The sequence below is a fragment of the Neolamprologus brichardi genome, chromosome 13 (assembly GCF_056152115.1).
Source record: "Neolamprologus brichardi isolate AB-2024 chromosome 13, ASM5615211v1, whole genome shotgun sequence".
Taxonomy (NCBI): domain Eukaryota; kingdom Metazoa; phylum Chordata; class Actinopteri; order Cichliformes; family Cichlidae; genus Neolamprologus; species Neolamprologus brichardi.
Window position 1 is genome coordinate 9280001 of NC_142116.1, and position 16281 is coordinate 9296281.

The following is a 16281-nucleotide window of genomic DNA, read 5'->3' on the forward strand; positions in this document are numbered from 1 at the left end:
GCCTTTGTGTGCAAAGGGCAAGTGGTCAAGTTAATGGGGCCCTTGTGTCGAGCTGGGAGCACTCTGTCGCGCTCTTTTTCTCTGTTCGATCACTCACTTGGCCGGTCAATCTCAGTCTCTCAGTCAACTTCCCTTTTCTTTCAAGGCCGAAGCTTTTCCCTGCTGTTTCGATCTAGTTTCACTTCATTTCCAGCTGTTTCACTCTGCCTTTGCTCCCTGCCATTCAGCGTATCTTGTCCCATTTCTTGTTTTCCTCCTCCTCCTCTGCCTTTTTGTCTTTTTCCAGCCTTTGCCTTTCCCTCTCTGCTGCTGTCTGTAGTGTCTTTCTATCTCTCCTCTCCGCCTCTCCAGCAGAATGTTGGGGAGGAGAGAACAGACCTCTTTAAAATATCAAAAGACAGATCAGGAGGCCTCGCTGGTTGCCCCCCTTTCTACAAACTCTCCCCCCCTTCTTCTGACAGATAAACAGAAGAGTGAGCCTGCAGGATTAGCTGCTGTGTACTCCCTTCCCTCCCTCCTTTATCCCTCTCTCTTTTCTTCCTGTGGAGGGGAAGACTGTTGACTGGGCTTGATATGTGTGCATGTGTGTGAGCGCATATGTGTGTGTTACCTTGTCTGCAGCCAGCTTAGCCTGCAGGAGGCCATTGTGTTTCAAACACAGTCCACAGATGATCTGGGCTCGGAGAAAACTAAGTACATTTGTGAACATTTAAGTCTAAATTTCAATAGTGAGACACAAATTTTCTATAGTGACCATTTATTCAGGAAAAATAACAAATATATCCCATCTAATAAAATCTATCTAAGAAGGATAAACTGTGTTTTTGTAATTGTTTTCTTGGTTTTTGTTGCATTGACATTTTAAAAGTAAGTTTGTTTTGTATATGGATAAAGCAGCACTGGAAGCATTTAATACATGATATACTGGCACAGCATATTTTTTTAAATTGACAAATTAAAGAAAAAGTCAGCATTTTTGAAGCAAATGTGTTTATCTTTATTTGTCCACAAAAAAAGAAAAGAAAAAAAAAACACCCACTCATAAAATTACACTGAAGCAGAAGGAAAATACTGAATGGAGAAACTCACTACATAAGGCCATGTCCACATACATAAAAGTCATTAACTTTTTATTGATATATCTGACATTTTTTTCTGAATATTATGCAATCAAAAAAATCAATTATAAAAACTCTTAAAGTTATTCTTCCACACCATTAACATGAGGCTCTGTACAGCAAACCACATCTCAATTTTATTCAAACTGTGTTTTTTATTGTATTTCTATTTCTGGTGGCTGAAAAAAGACATGTAGAAAAAGATCAATGGAAAAAACGAAAACCAACCTTACGCTCTCACAAAGTACTGTGGACATGGCCTGCAAATTAACATTTTTAAGGATTTCCCCATATTTTCGATATTAAGCAGCAAAATCAGAATAATGCCACCTGTCAGCAGTTTCTTGAATATCTGTTGTCACAGTGAGAAGTGGTAAGTCTAAGCATTAGTATCATAAATACAGAACTGACGGTGTGTTCATGTTTGAAGGCGTCACAGAAGATTTTGCCAGTAACACAGGCAATAATTTGGAAAGAAGCAGCACAGTAGCACAGAGGCCACAGTAAACAGTGATGCCTAATACCAAACTGGTAGCACTGGTGATGTCACACTAGACAGTGATGAAAACACTATATTCAGTATCAGCTGTGAGGACATTTATGTTATCCTACATATATCTGACATACACAGTAAACTGCAGTACAGAAAAAAGATAACATTACTAAATAACCTTTCAAATCTTCGCACTGGAAACAGTTTTGAATAATTGAAACCTCCCAAAACCACTAATAAACTGGCATTCTCTACCAGCGAATTCTTTTTTAATATGAACAATGTAAACACTGGCGACCAGGAGATTCTGCATAGCTTCTTGGCTGCTGTATAAGGTAATGAATCACAGTGACTTATGGAAACCCCCCCGCAGTGTTAGGTACAGCTTTAGATTTGAGTGACCCACTGGCACTTGCTGTTTTGTTGTAACGATAGCAGAAACAGGAAACAGGTGAATGCATGAGAAAAGACCTGAGTAGAGCAGCTGGGAAAAAATGCAGTAAGCAGCAGAAGTAAAAGCAATTATCGTATTATTATCGTATTGATTTTGAGGGATGATTCCACAAAGTTTTTTTTAATTTAAAATCATCATCATTAAAATCACTGAGCTGTGTGTTTCTGTTCTCGTATTCTAGTCACATGAATACTAAAAAATATATTTTTAGGTATTCTGTATTTGTGGCACAGGGAAGAAAAGAAAAGAAACAAACCCTTTTCTGATTCATGAAATAGTAAAATATTTTTGTTGCACACAAGAAAATCTTAATTAACAAATAGGCCTACTGTTTAATAAAAGCAATGCGCTCAATAAATCAGGCGTTTACATACAGCCATGTCACACTGAGAGATCTAAGCTGCTCCTGGCTGGCAGGACTTTAGATCAAGGTGCTGCAGTCACAGAGCATGGTGAACATGCCAGTTAGTAATAGCAGCAGATTGTCATTACTTAGTGGAAATTGAGGGATAATTAATAAATCTACTTCACAAAAAATAGTAATATAATTTATTGATTCCACAGTTTCAGGGTCACTTGTCAATAAATGCAAATGGTGATGTCATTATTTGTGTATGTATTTCTTCTCTCTTTAGATACACACACATGTCCTGAAGGTTCAAACCAGTAGCTGTTATGTTTCATATCTTTGCACTGTCAGTAACTGTTTTGAGTGCAGCCAGCTGAAAATATGCAGCTGAGGATGACAAGTAAGTCTGATTAATAATTTCATCAACAGCATTTTGATTTTTTTTTTAAACAAAATACCAGTCATGCAGAAGTTTCAGGTACTCAGAACAAATGTCTGTTGTACAGTTAAAACACAGATTATATCATCAACAGAGCTTTGAAAATGCATTTTGTTGTATCAAATCCAATCTGTAGCTCGTTAGTCTGAACGTGCATAATATGCAAATGCAATGTAGAAAATAAATTCTTAATATTGACCTCTGACTGGGATGAATGAGTTGCATTTGAAGACATTAAAACAGGAAAGAGAGGAAGCTGTGAGCAGCCTGTAACAGTTAATGAAGTAGAGCAGGCCTCCATGCTGAGGCCAGAAACACAGTGGCATGGATTAATGCTGACTAAGTTTAATCGGGGCAACTGACTGAACAACTGCCACCTGTATCGATGTAGAAAATGTCAGTGCAACTGACTGATTGAATAGCTGGTTAACTGACTAAGCAACTATCTGCCTCAACAGCTATGATGATGACAGGTTAATAGCAGTGAAGGTCACTAAAGGTCTGACACAGTACTCAAAGGTTACCTGGTTGGCCAGATGACAGTTTGGCAATGTGATCCACTTTCTTGGATGAAAGATTAAGAAAAGGGATGAGCAACAGGCTGACTAGAGCTTAGATGTTTGGTCAATTACAAGAATGGCAGGCCACCTGGTTAAAGGGATGGCTGGTGAGAGACTATTTTTAGATGGACAGTAGCTTTTTGATGCTAAATTAAAATATCTAGCAAGTAATACAAAGGAACTGTATACTGTTAAAGGCTCACTTGTTCTGTATTACTGAGTGGGGCTGACAGGTTGAGGTCCTTTGGTCAATGTGATTAGGTGAGGATAGTGGATATTCTCATCGTATACTTCTTTTCCCTCCCTCAGCATCTGAAAAACACAAAACATAGAAAACAATAAATAAACAGGCCAAAAACCTTACAGAAATTCTTATTAGATGTTCATTCAGGATTCTGTTTCATTTCTGACATCAATGTGTTAAAGAAAAGAAAAGAAAAGAAAAGACTGACTATATTAATGAAATGTATACATAAATTCAAATACTGAACATTTTATATGAGACACATACATGGAAAGTTAACAGGAAATAAAAACACCTTAAAAACACCTATATGCATTACATTCGGCAGTTTATTAGATATAACTTGCTACAAATAATAATAACAATAATAATAATAAAAACATCACAAAGGCGCTGTACTAGATTGAGATCAGATGAACTCATTGACATATTGAAAAAAAACAGTTTGAATTGATATGATCTTTGTGACGTGCAAGCAGCCATCAGAAGATGTGCACACTGCGGTCATAAAAAGACACATGGTCTGTGGCATTTAAATGACGCTCAGTTGGGGCCCAAGGTGTCTCAAGAAAATTACAAAATCACCAGCCTGAGCTGTTTCTACAAACCATGCTTTCATATTGTTTAGGCCAAATTGTCCTACCGTCCGAACCAGGCAATATTTTTCCAAACTTCTAATCTTTAATTTTGCTGTATTCGTAAATGTTAGCCTTGGTTCCCTGTTCTTAGCTGACAGGAGGGGCACCTGGTATGGTCTTCTGCTGCTGTAGCCCATCTGCCTCAAGCTGTGTGTTCAGAGATGCTCTTCTGCATACCTTGGTTGTAACGAGTGGTTATTTGAGTTGCTGTTATTTTTCTATAAGCTTGAAGCAGACTGCCCTTTCTCCTTTGACACCTCACATCAAGAAGACATTTTCGCTCAGAGAAAAGCCCATAGGATATTTTTCTTTTGTGGGTGATTCTCTGTATACCCTACAGACTGTTGTGTGGAAAATCCCCATACTCAGACCAGCCCATGTGGTAAAAACAACCATGTCAAAGTAATTGAAATAACATGTTTTCTTCAATCTGATGCTAATATTCAGGAGTTGGTGATGTGTGCATAAAGGATAATCTATCTATTAACTGACAAACTGTTCCTACTCCAATATGAATACCCCCTACACATACATACACTGTCTCACACACACAGCCTTGTGGGGTTCCCCCCTGGTGCCCACTCAGTGCCCTTTTAAGCAGACTTGGCAGTTTGTGCATGCACCAGCTAATCAGCTCACTTCGTGTCTGGCCAAATGATCAGAGGCTTATGAAAGTGAGTTTAGTGGGTCTGCTCATGTGAGAGTGTTTGACTGTCTATGTGTGCGTCTGTCTGTGTGTACAGGGTGAGAACAGGATAGTCGAGAACTGTGTGAAAAGGACTCTTCATAACAAGCAAAAACTGAGACTGACCTCAGATTAGTTCCCGTCAGTTGCAAGCAAGTGCTCTGAAAGTAACCCAAGCCTACTTACATCGCAAACTCAAATACCGATTATGTGCTGTTCTTACAACAAATCAAGCTATTTTGCAGCACTCGTGAAAATCATGATCCTGTTGTTTGGGGAGGGGGGGGGGGGGGGGGGTGGGGGGGGTGTTAATTCAATTTTTCCAACATTGAAAAATCACATTTGAAACCTAAAAAAATATAATTAATTTGACCCAATGTCATAAAGCCATGAGGTTGTTTTATTCATGACATTTTGCCTTATTGTGTGATAGTCAGTGTTGGGGAGTAACGGAATACATGTACCGCCGTTACGTATTTAAAATACAAAATATGAGTAACTGTATTCCGTTACAGTTACCGTTTAAAAAGGTGGTATTTAGAATACAGTTACTTTGTTGAAATAAATGGATTACACGGCGGTACTTCCCTGTTTCATATTGTGGCGGGTCAGGCCTGTTTGGGTTTTGTTTGACAGCTACGTTCTGTTGTTCCAGGTGGCAGCGTTACGGTTGCCATGGTTACAGGGTGACGCTCTCTCTCTGCGTGTTTCCTGGGTGAGAGAGCGCCTGTTGTTGTTGTGCTAAGCTAATAGGCAGAATGCTACAGGTATAGCTCTAAAGAATGTAGCATCATAGGCAGTGTAGTCCGTGCTGCAGGGAGAATGGACTGCCATACACGTTATGTGTCTGTGAGCGAGGGAGGGAGAAAAAGGAAAAGTACGAGCTGTCATCGAGCAGAAACGGGAGCTGGAAGCATGTAAATATAATAATAACCACTGCAGCCAAGAAGAGAGCCTGACGAGCCCAGTTGTAAGTAAGCTATTAAGACTCGACTGTACACCGTGTTCGTGTTTTCCTCCAAAAACAATAAGTTCTGTTGGAGCAGCCTTTCAACGCCTCTCTCTGTGTCTTGCTAGCAAAGTTGACCCAGACAACAAAGTAAAGCTAGTTTTCGGCTACGAGCCCGACTCAGAACCCACCGTATTAGTCAGAGGTCCCTTTACTACGGTTCGGAGCCGCGGACCTTCAGTAACAGTAATAAATCACAGCAATAGTACATTCCCGTAGTTGTAAACAGCATGATAATATATTAAGTAATCCAAAGTATTCAGAATACGTTACTCTCATTGAGTAACGTAACGGAATACGTTACAGAATACATTTTGGGGCATGTATTCTGTAATCTGTAATGGAATACATTTTAAAAGTAACCTTCCCAACACTGGTGATAGTGATAGAAAGAGTCAGGAGGAAGGCATAGCAAGGACGATATTCAACCAACATTGCAGTGGTTTTCTCCATATCACAATTGTAAATCCATATTTTTTAAAAAACAATATCTAAAAGAGATTTTTTTGACTTCTGCTCTGAAGAATGGTGCTGTGAAATCTGAGTCCCTACAGGCCATCTGATTTAGTCATCTGATTTTAGACTGACACAATAACCTACCAGCTTTCAGCTGCTATATGCTGCAACCTCACCAACAATACAGTATGTTTAAGGTTAAAATATGTGCAACCACACATTCCTTGTACCTTTTTGACTTAGTGTTTTTTAAACTGTTTTTTTTTTCTCTTATATTTCATCACAGAAAAAGTGTTTAGTGCTGATTCATTGGTCTTTGTTAGACGTCCATGTCAGCTGTACAGAGGAATATAATTTGACAAAGAGGTGCTCTTGTATATATCCTGCAGGAGACGTTGGTGTCACTTTAATGGCTTCTTTGGCACACCTCTCTCATCACACGTCATTCCCGCACTATGACTTATAAAATATGCAATGCTAACTCGACATCATCTCTTCTCGTGCTTCTTTTTCCTTTTTGTTGAAGATGAACAATCAGCTCCAGCCTGCCCCCCACTCTCTCCTTTGGTCCCTCCCTTCTCTCCCTCCCCTTATATGTGTTATCTTCCTGTAGCCATCCCTCCAGGCACCGGCCCGTAGTTCAACCTGTGACCCTTGAAGAGAGAGAGTCAGTGAGAAAGAGGGTGGCAGAGAGACCGAAAGCAGACGACCCAGGGGGTGGTTGGGCGTGGATGGGCAGCTGCCTGCCCCCTCTACTAAGCCTGCTATGGGGACTACAACCAGCATTCACATTCAAATTCTACCAGGCAGAAGGAAAAGGGAAGCGATAGATTGCGGGATGGAGGGATAGAGAGGGAAGGATGGAGGGATCGAGAAGAAGGGGGGGGGCTTAACACAGTGAGGGCTGAGAGCTCGCAGAGGTGAAAAGTTTAACAAGCAAAGCTGTTCCTCCTGATCGCAGGCCGCCTAATCAGCTTCATGGGTGGCTGGCTAAATCGGCTCTCAACTCGACCCCCCACCCCACCTTCCCTGAAATCTTTTTTTCTTTATTATTTTCTTTCCAAGGTGCAAGTCATTTATTTTATTGCCACTTTCGGCCCCGCTTCTGCCTCCCTCTTCTTTTTTTCCCCTTTATTCTTGCCCTGCTTGTGCAGACCAAAAAACAGTGAACAAGGTGGAACAAGAGGAAGGAGGGGGCTCTGAGACAAGGGAGGCTGGGATGAACCGGATGTCTGGGGTCTCTCTCAGCAGGATTAGGAAACAGAGAATGAGGGATTGGGTGGATGGAGAGATGAGTTGAAGAAGGGATAGAAGGACAGGCTTGAATAAATAGAGAAGTGGGTCGTGATGTAGGAAATGGGAAGATAGAGGGGAACAGAGGGAGGGAGACCGGAGAAGGGTGAAGGAAGATATGTCGGAGATGGGGGTGGGGTGGGGGGGTTAAGTCAGGCAGCTGAGGGGGGGAGAGAGGAGGAAGAGAAAAACAGAGGCCCCGAAAAAGGAGGCAGGGAAGAGAGTGCAAGTCCACGGACACAGTGGGGATACTATTTATGCATGTGAGGGAGACGGGGGATGTACACATATGCACACACCCTCTCTCTTTCTGTGTGTGTGTGTGTGTGTGTACGAGAGAAATTAAAATTCATGACTCTCTCTTCACAACCATTTGAGTAACAAGATTAAGATGGCGGGTTAGAAAATAGTGCTGGCATTATCAGTCTGCTTGCAGTCCCTCCAGCTGCTTGCCTCTCTATTCCACAACAGTGGGGATAAGAGGATAACGCAGCTAGCCCTGTCTGCCTGTCCTAGCACACGCCTTACACTTTAACACATACACGCGCACACAAACACACACAGATCTTAAGAAACACTACCAATGCACAACGGGCCTGCCTGCCTGCTTGCCTGCCTGCTGTCAGCAGTCCCTTGAGTGTGTTTGTGTCAGAGGGTGAAAGTGTGTGCATGTTTGGAAAACTGCAGAGTAGCGAGCTGGGGGTCTGGAGAAGGTTTGTAAAGAATTGCTAAAAAACCCACCCTGCTCTTTCTCTTCACACAAACACATGCAAAGCAAACATTACAACTGGCAGTATATTCCAAACAAAATCTGACAAGTGCCGAACTTGGCACAGAGAGGAAGGACAGAATATTCATAGCTACTGGGAGTACACGCTTAACAGCATCTGTGCCAGATGGAGAAGCTTATGACTCAACTCAAAGCACCAAAATGATACAAATATAATTAGAAATTATACTTACATTATGTTACTGTCTTAAAACTGTTTGGTTTCAGTAAGTTTGGACTTTGACTTTAGTGTGCTGCCAACTTGTCATTTACTTAAATCTCTGTCCAAATTTCGACTAACACCTAATATTAGTACACATTTTTTCCCATCAGATTTATAAAGCCAATGAAGCAAGAAAGAACAAAATGATATGCAAGAAATGGTCAAGTGCATCAGTGAGGTGGGCTATAGCAGTGCCTGTAAGGATGGTTGTTCATTCTTAGGTGAAAAGCGAGGTTTTAGACTTCAGGCAATTACTACTTGAAGTCTAGACATCAACAAATGCTGCATTTCCTTCCCTGAGATGCTGTGCTAGGCCTTTACTAGACCTTCAGTTGTTTACGTGTCTTTCATGCCTTCAGTTTTGTCTTTAGTAACTGAAGAGCATATTCTATTGGGTTGATATACTTTCAAATTCACCCTGCTACTTCTATCAACAGTCACATCATCCCTAAAAACTGCTAATCTGATTCCATTGCCATCCATACATGCCCATTCCATTACATTGCCTCCAGCATGGTTGAGAGATCATGTTTGTATGGTTTCAATAATGAATTGTTTCTTTCTCCATACTTTTCTCTCTTTAATGGTTCTGGTACAATTTAATCTTGGTTTCATCTGTTTAAGGACTCTTTTCAGAAAGGAAGGATGTTAGATGTATTCTAAACCTTCTTGTTCTTGAGTGTAACCAGCAGTTTGCACTTTGCTGTAAACTCCCAGTAAAGGCGTCATGAAGGCATCTCTTAAATGTAGACCCTGATAAATATATTCCTACATCCTCAAGACTGTTATTATCTTGGTTAGATGTTTTCAAGTTGTTTTTATAAACCAAGGAAATAATTCTGTCTTCATGAATGTTTATTTATTTATTTATTTATTTATGTTGAGCTTAATGATGCGCTCTCCCACTTGCACTGTCATCTCTTCAGTCTCATATTTAAAATATAGCAGAAAGTTATTTTAAAAATGTCAATGCTTTCAATCAATATGCTTAATTAGATATTATGTCTGCTTCATGTGAATAGGCCTCACCTGGCCATAAAACTGTCTGTCAGTCAATTGCCCAATTACTTTTGAGACTCTGAAAGAACTCTTTATAAGAATAGTTGAAAATGTTAAACAGGTAATACAAAATGCTAGTAAAACCCGTGAAACTAAAGCTGAAAGTTTTTTTTGTTTTGTTTTTTTAAATGTAAAATCTGTGGTGGCACTCTGAAGCAAAAAAGTGTGTCCTTGTCCAACAAATGACCTAACTGCACCAGCTTGTGTGTTGGAAATGGCGAGGTGAAAATTGCATTCATTTTGTACTTCAAAATGAACAAAATAAGTAAGTGAAGGGTTTTTTTTCTTTTTTTATTATAGTTCCATTTTTATTACTTTCAATATTATAATCATATTACATTTTTCTGCAAAACAGTTAAATAGAGCTACAAATTACTTGGTGGGGGAGACACTGGTATTGTAGTACCAGGCGTTTATCGTTAACTGATAAAAATGTGACAATGTCTCTTGGCCAAAAAATAAATATAAGGAGTAATGCAACAAATTACTTTCTACAGGAAGTAAATAAGTAATGTAATGCATTACTTTTGTAAAAGGTTATATGTAATATGTTACTTTCTTGAAGCAGACTTCAGCACCAACTGTATATAGCCACATGCTTATTCTGGACAAAAAAAAAAAAGATTTACAATACACTATGCAGTGAAAGAGTGTCCTTTAACGTCCCTCTGGTGGATATGTCTTTAAAAGAAACTGAAAGAAAATCTATACTGTGTGGTTCACTGTTAGCTGTGATATGCATTTTTCTTCTCTTCTAAACTAATCACTGAAAACAAATATAGCAGGAGTAATCTGTAGTGCAAATGAGTGGCAGCTGTTCATTCGTGTGTGTGTGTGTGTGTGTGTGTGTCTGTGTGTAGGTGTGTGTGTGTAGAGGTAGTTTGTGTTTCGCAGTGATATCATCGTCATCGTGTGGAGCGTGTGTTTGTGTGTAATGTCTAGCCAATGTGCTGTCTGAGTGATGTCTGGTCTGTGTGGGATAGTGATATAGCTTGTTTCTTAGTGTGTGTGTGTGTGTGTGTGTGTGTGTGTGTGTGTCTAGAATGGTCAGTCAATCCACACAGGGGTTGTTCTGAGTGTTCATCAGAAGATAAGCAGGAGAGACTTAATCACCTTCAGATGTGAGGGGGGCACTTCAAGTTGCCCTGATATCCAAACACAGCACCTGACCCTGCTGTGTTTGTGTGCGTGTGTGACAGTGTACTAATGTATGCATATCACGTAGCAATAAGTGTGTATTTCAAGAGTGACCTGAATGTTCAGACAGTCCTCTTGGATTCCAAAGAAAAGAGGAAAAAGCACATTTTAAAATGTTACGATTAACAGTGTGCACACACTGGTGTCTCAGAGACATACAAGAGCGAAAACAGGATGTCAACCACCTTGTGACTAGAAGGGGGGAAACGGTGGTTGCGTTTTCTTATTTGCTGTCGGACACAATTGGTCAATGTGTGGAGAGGTTGCCTGAATGGAGGCAACGTGTCTTCAAATAACTTCATTGTGCAGTTAAATCACCTTTAATAAGCAACTAAATTACTATTTGTAGAGGCGGTTTCAAATCTATGAGAAGTGGAACAAGTCAAAAATGCAGCGAGCCATTTAAAATAGTGAACTGAATACCTGGCTAGTAGAGCCACGTGAAAACACAACAACTACATAAATGGCTCATGAGTGCTCCCCCATATTTGCAGTTTTTAAGCCATTTATTACAGTTAATCACCATATTATTACAAACTGATGGCATGTAATTACCAACTCGAGTCCTTTCGGTTGCAAACTAATTACCTTCATGATGCATTAAAGTTGCTCTAAAGGCAGAAACTGGTTGTGAGTGGTCGCAGACCTGATACCTAGGCAACACGACTCCAAGTTCTTTGCATATGATTGAAATTATTTTGGTCGCCAACCACTGTTTTCACTTTGCAATTTTCTTGACCAGTTGAGGTTTTATACAATAAAAAGGAATTTTATCTCTTTAAATTCTGCATTCGGTGTAAGACAACACCCACTGAAATCCCACCAAAGCTATTCCTTTCTTCCTAGATATCCCTTTTAATCCATCCCTCTCTCCCTGCTTGTTTCTTTCCCACTCGTCACTTTTTTTACCATAATTTTGGTAATTTTTTTATAGCTTTAGCTATTCCCACTCCACCTAAGAGTAGAACCATCACAACTATACAAAATCATATTATACATTAATATCTATTAAAAAAAACATGCTTGCTAGTTCTAATTAGTTGTGTACAGTTTCAAGTTTTAAAGGCCACCAGCCGGTAACAGACACCGAAATTTTAATTGGCTGGAGTGATGTGATCAAAGGTACAGTGGTGAACTTTACTTTCTCAGATGTGGATTGTGACATTATGCCATGTAATTGTAAAATGTTGAGTCAGTCCCTTCTCTAAATGAGTGCTTATCCTAAATGCAGTTTAAAAGGCTCCAGAGTCACTTAGACATCAAAATTAAAGTTAGTCAAGGACCAACAGCAAAGATCGAGACAGAGAAAAGGAGTGAAATATTCCTTGCTGAGGTTCAGGCCACTTTAACAGGCACTTTAATGGCCAGTCTGTCCAATTCTCCCACCAGCGTAGGTGAATGTGTGCGCACCAATTTAGCCCACTCCTCGCTGTCCTGTTCTTCTGTAGCTGTGTGTGTAATGGAGTTAACAGCTGGACACCACTTCTTTTAACACAGCCTACTCATGTGCTTTCTGTCGGCCCTTTTCTCTTTTTCACTCTCCTTTTCTCTCCTTCCCTTTCTCATTGTCACTGTGCCAAGTTAAAGCAGCTTGTTTTTGCTCTGGTGTGTCTCTAAACATCAAACAACAGGCTAATCTGCTGGTCTTTATTAAAGCTGAGAGCACATTACACAACCCGGATTGGTGCTGCTTTCTTTTTCGACTAGCAAAAGATTCTGCACAATTTTGAGAGAGAAATGAAACAGTTTAACTCCGTTTTCTTTCAAGTTCATTTCAGTTCAATGAATTAACCAAATATATTTTTGCTCAGAATGAGAACTGCAGATTTTCTTTAGAGAACTTCACAGATGTAATGACGATAGTAAGGCAAAGTCTTAAAAAACGGAAACAACACTTTTATTTTCTTCTTGAATCAAACATAGTGTAGTCAAGTGTCTAAACAGAGAACATTTCAGTCCATCAGTTCACCTATTTCTCAACCAGATATGCTTTCATTTTAATCAATTGAGTTGTCGCAAATACATAATATCAGCTTTCAATGCAAGCTATAACTACATAAAATCTATACTTTTATGCAATTCTGTACCTGTTAGGCTGCACATAACAAATAGACAGCCTTCAGGTCTGAAATGCTAAGGCAATGCAATACCCTTGTTCCTTCTAATGACCACTAATGATCAGTGATCAGGTATGAATTTCTGAGAAAATGACCCTACTTCTAGCCTAACTTATTAGCGCTGTGCACATTTAGTTTTTTGGTCTCAATCACCACTTTCAAGTCTTGATCGGTATATCATCATGCTCATTTTGTAAAGTATGTTTCCATTAATAGCTCGGTCACTGCAGAGTCGAAAAAAAAAGGACGGTAACCTCATTGTGACTAGGAAAAATCAGTGGTTCCTGGTAGGGCTGGGCCATATCATGCCATTCACGGTAATACCGGTATAATGTTGGGCAACGATAAGAAAATGAAATATCGCGATAGAATATAGCGCATGCGCAGTGCCTTTGTTTTTATACGCACACGGCGGAAAAAGCATGGCGGCGACGCAGAATGAGAAGGGCGAAAGCGGTTTGTTGAATAAAACAGATGAACCAGAATTGGTTTGTAAAAATGCTGCAACTTCAGTGGTGTGGAACTGGTTTAGCTTTTGTCCGTCAGATACACAACAAAGCACTATTTTTGGTAGAACATGCTAGCGGGCCGTCGTTATTACCGTGTTGTTTGGAAAATACGGCACACTTAAAATCAATCCTTTGATTTTTCTGAAAATCGACAGTGACCCTTATAATCCCGTGTGCCTTATGTATGAACTCTGGTTTTGTTTACTGACCTCAAACGATTTTATGTGGTACACGGCGCTCGAAAATCTGTCAAATGTTTTAGTACGACTTTGCTAAGCTACGAACCCGCACCGCTTGATGGATTGTCGGAGCATTACGGCCTCGCGGAGTGATACGTACTGTGCTTCAACATAATATTACCGTATTGTGTGTGTATAACCTCTTTTTAAGTTTTGAGGATATTCTACATGGTTACGCTGAGGATATGTCGGCCAATTTCCACTGGAAATGCCTTTTGGTTAAACTGTCAGCAAGGAATTTGCATTTGCACTGTTAAATTTTTATATAACTTTAATGCACATAAAAAACAGCTGCTTGTTTAAGTGAAAATACATTGATGGGTTTTTTTTTTGCACTAATAAAGTTGTGGAGTTGTAAAGTATTTTGTCTAGTGTCAATTATATCGTCAGTTATATCGTTATCACAACTGTTCAAATGTATATCGTGATAAATATTTTTGGTCATATTGCACTGCCCTAGTTCCTGGTCATTGTGTGTGGGAGGCAGTGTTGGAGTGAAGCTTAATTTTTATTGCCAGTTGTTGCAGTGATCAACTAGTCACCTCAGACAGATTGGTAAAGGTTAGCAAATAACTGCTGTCTAATTGATAAACACAGATGGATTGCTAACACCTGAATATCTGTTTTCACAGAACACAAGTAGTTATTCTGAATTTCAGTTTATTGTGATTTCTTCGATATGTAGACGGCAACAGATTTGTAATTTTCTCCAATTTGTCACAGCTAATCACAATTTGACCTCGTTTGAAGCGATAGCAGACTGTCTCCATTTTATTGCCATTTCATTAGTCTTCTTGTGTTCTCTACTAGTTCGTTAAGTAGACTAGTTTGGGAAAACAAAAAGATACCAACAGCCAAAATGCTCAAACAAAAGCTATAGTGCAAAAGAATAGTGCTATGAATACCACTATTGCAGACAATACTGCTTCTGTGCTTGAGAATCATTGTATATAAATACAGGCCATTTACCATCTCATACTATATCTTCAAATGCATTTTTATAAACTATTTATAAACACACTGTTCTTCTGCCATATGTATGGACCACTATCTTTAGCAAAACAGTGATTAATTCTACTTCGTGTTGAATAAATGTTGTTTTTCCTTTCTTGGACATGTTTCTTACCTTCAAGTGGACATCCCAGACCTGAGCATCATACTGCTGGTGTTGAGAGATGCAAAATCCAGCTTGCTGGGCCAGCTGACAGAAGAGTCTTAGAGTTTCCCCTCGCTGAGGAGCGAACACCAATGCCATGCCCTGAGTAGAAAACAAGTTTTTCTAAAGTTGGACAGTGAATAAATTAAGAGTATATTTCTGGGGTACTTCACACGTACTATCACACCATTAGTTGTTGTTTAGCTTTCACAAAGGGAAAACAGAGGTAATTGCTAGTGTGTCTTTTTCATGGTACATTTTAGATGATAAACTAAACAAAAATGAAAGGCAAAGCTCTTCTAATCCAATAAACCCAGAAAATGTGAGCAGAAATGCAAAGGTGTGAATTTGTCTACTTGAGTATGTGATTGTGTGTTGGTGCGTCTATGTGTGAAAAAGCCAGAGAAGGAAAAGCGTGTGTGTGTGTCTGTGCGTGTGCATGCACAACAGACATCCTGCATATACTAAGAGGATTACCAACAGGTTCAAAGTTTCTTTGAAATCCTTCAGCTTTCAGTTTTATTTCATGTTGATCATGTTATTATTGTTTTAATTAAACAGCGCAAAGAGGGATGCTCACGCAATCACACACATACAGCAAATACACCTAATGCACAATGTACAACGACACAACACAAGCTAAAGAACACAAAGGAAGCAAAAACAGCAGGATCAGTGAGTCCGACAGATGATTTTTCATCTTTATATCCAGTAGCATTTCTCCTGTCTCACAAAAAAAAAACAGAGCAAACGCAAACAAACAGACAAAATTCCTCCTAACACTAATCAGCTGATTAAGAGGATCCAGCCCACCGGATGGACCACCTTTGTCAGAAACAACAAATTAGTGCCATTAGATGGGAGAATTAATTGCTTTGTTAATTGTTTAATCAGCTTAGCAAATTATTAAATATTTGGCAAAGCTTGTTGTGGCAGCGTCAGTCTGATGGTCGACACTCAAATCATATTAGCCCCCGAATTATCTCCATTGGATTAAAGAGAGAGACACATGAAGAGAGACTTAACACACAGATGTACAACAATGGCCAGATGTCACGTCTCTCATTTGACAGCATTCGGCTTTTGACCACAGCAACTTCCCCATTCAACCACAACCAAGACGAGTGTTCAGGCTGCAAGTGTAATTGCTTATGCCACCGTCTAAAATGTCAGCTGAAGAAACGCGTGTCATTGCTGGAAACCAGTTGAATATAATGCTGACATCTCTCACTCTTTCTGAGGACCTCGGCTGTTTGCAAAAGAGGTACTAAAAA

General features: G+C 39.6%; 1 protein-coding gene across 5 annotated transcripts in view; it reads right to left on the bottom strand.

Moving 5' to 3' along the window:
- Positions 1 to 16281, bottom strand: part of camkmt (calmodulin-lysine N-methyltransferase) — a 141689-nt gene that overhangs the window by 31545 nt on the left and 93863 nt on the right. For 3 of the 5 annotated variants that reach the window (XM_087850094.1, XM_087850097.1, XM_087850093.1), the window contains 2 exons: positions 14978 to 15109; positions 2601 to 3725 (listed from right to left, as the gene is read on the bottom strand). In XM_087850094.1, coding sequence (XP_087706220.1) covers positions 3627 to 3725; positions 14978 to 15109 — 231 coding nt within the window. In that variant the 3' untranslated portion in view covers positions 2601 to 3626. Of the gene's footprint in view, positions 1 to 2600; positions 3726 to 14977; positions 15110 to 16281 lie in introns of those variants that run through there. The other 2 variants (XM_087850095.1, XM_087850096.1) reach the window with 2 other exon arrangements.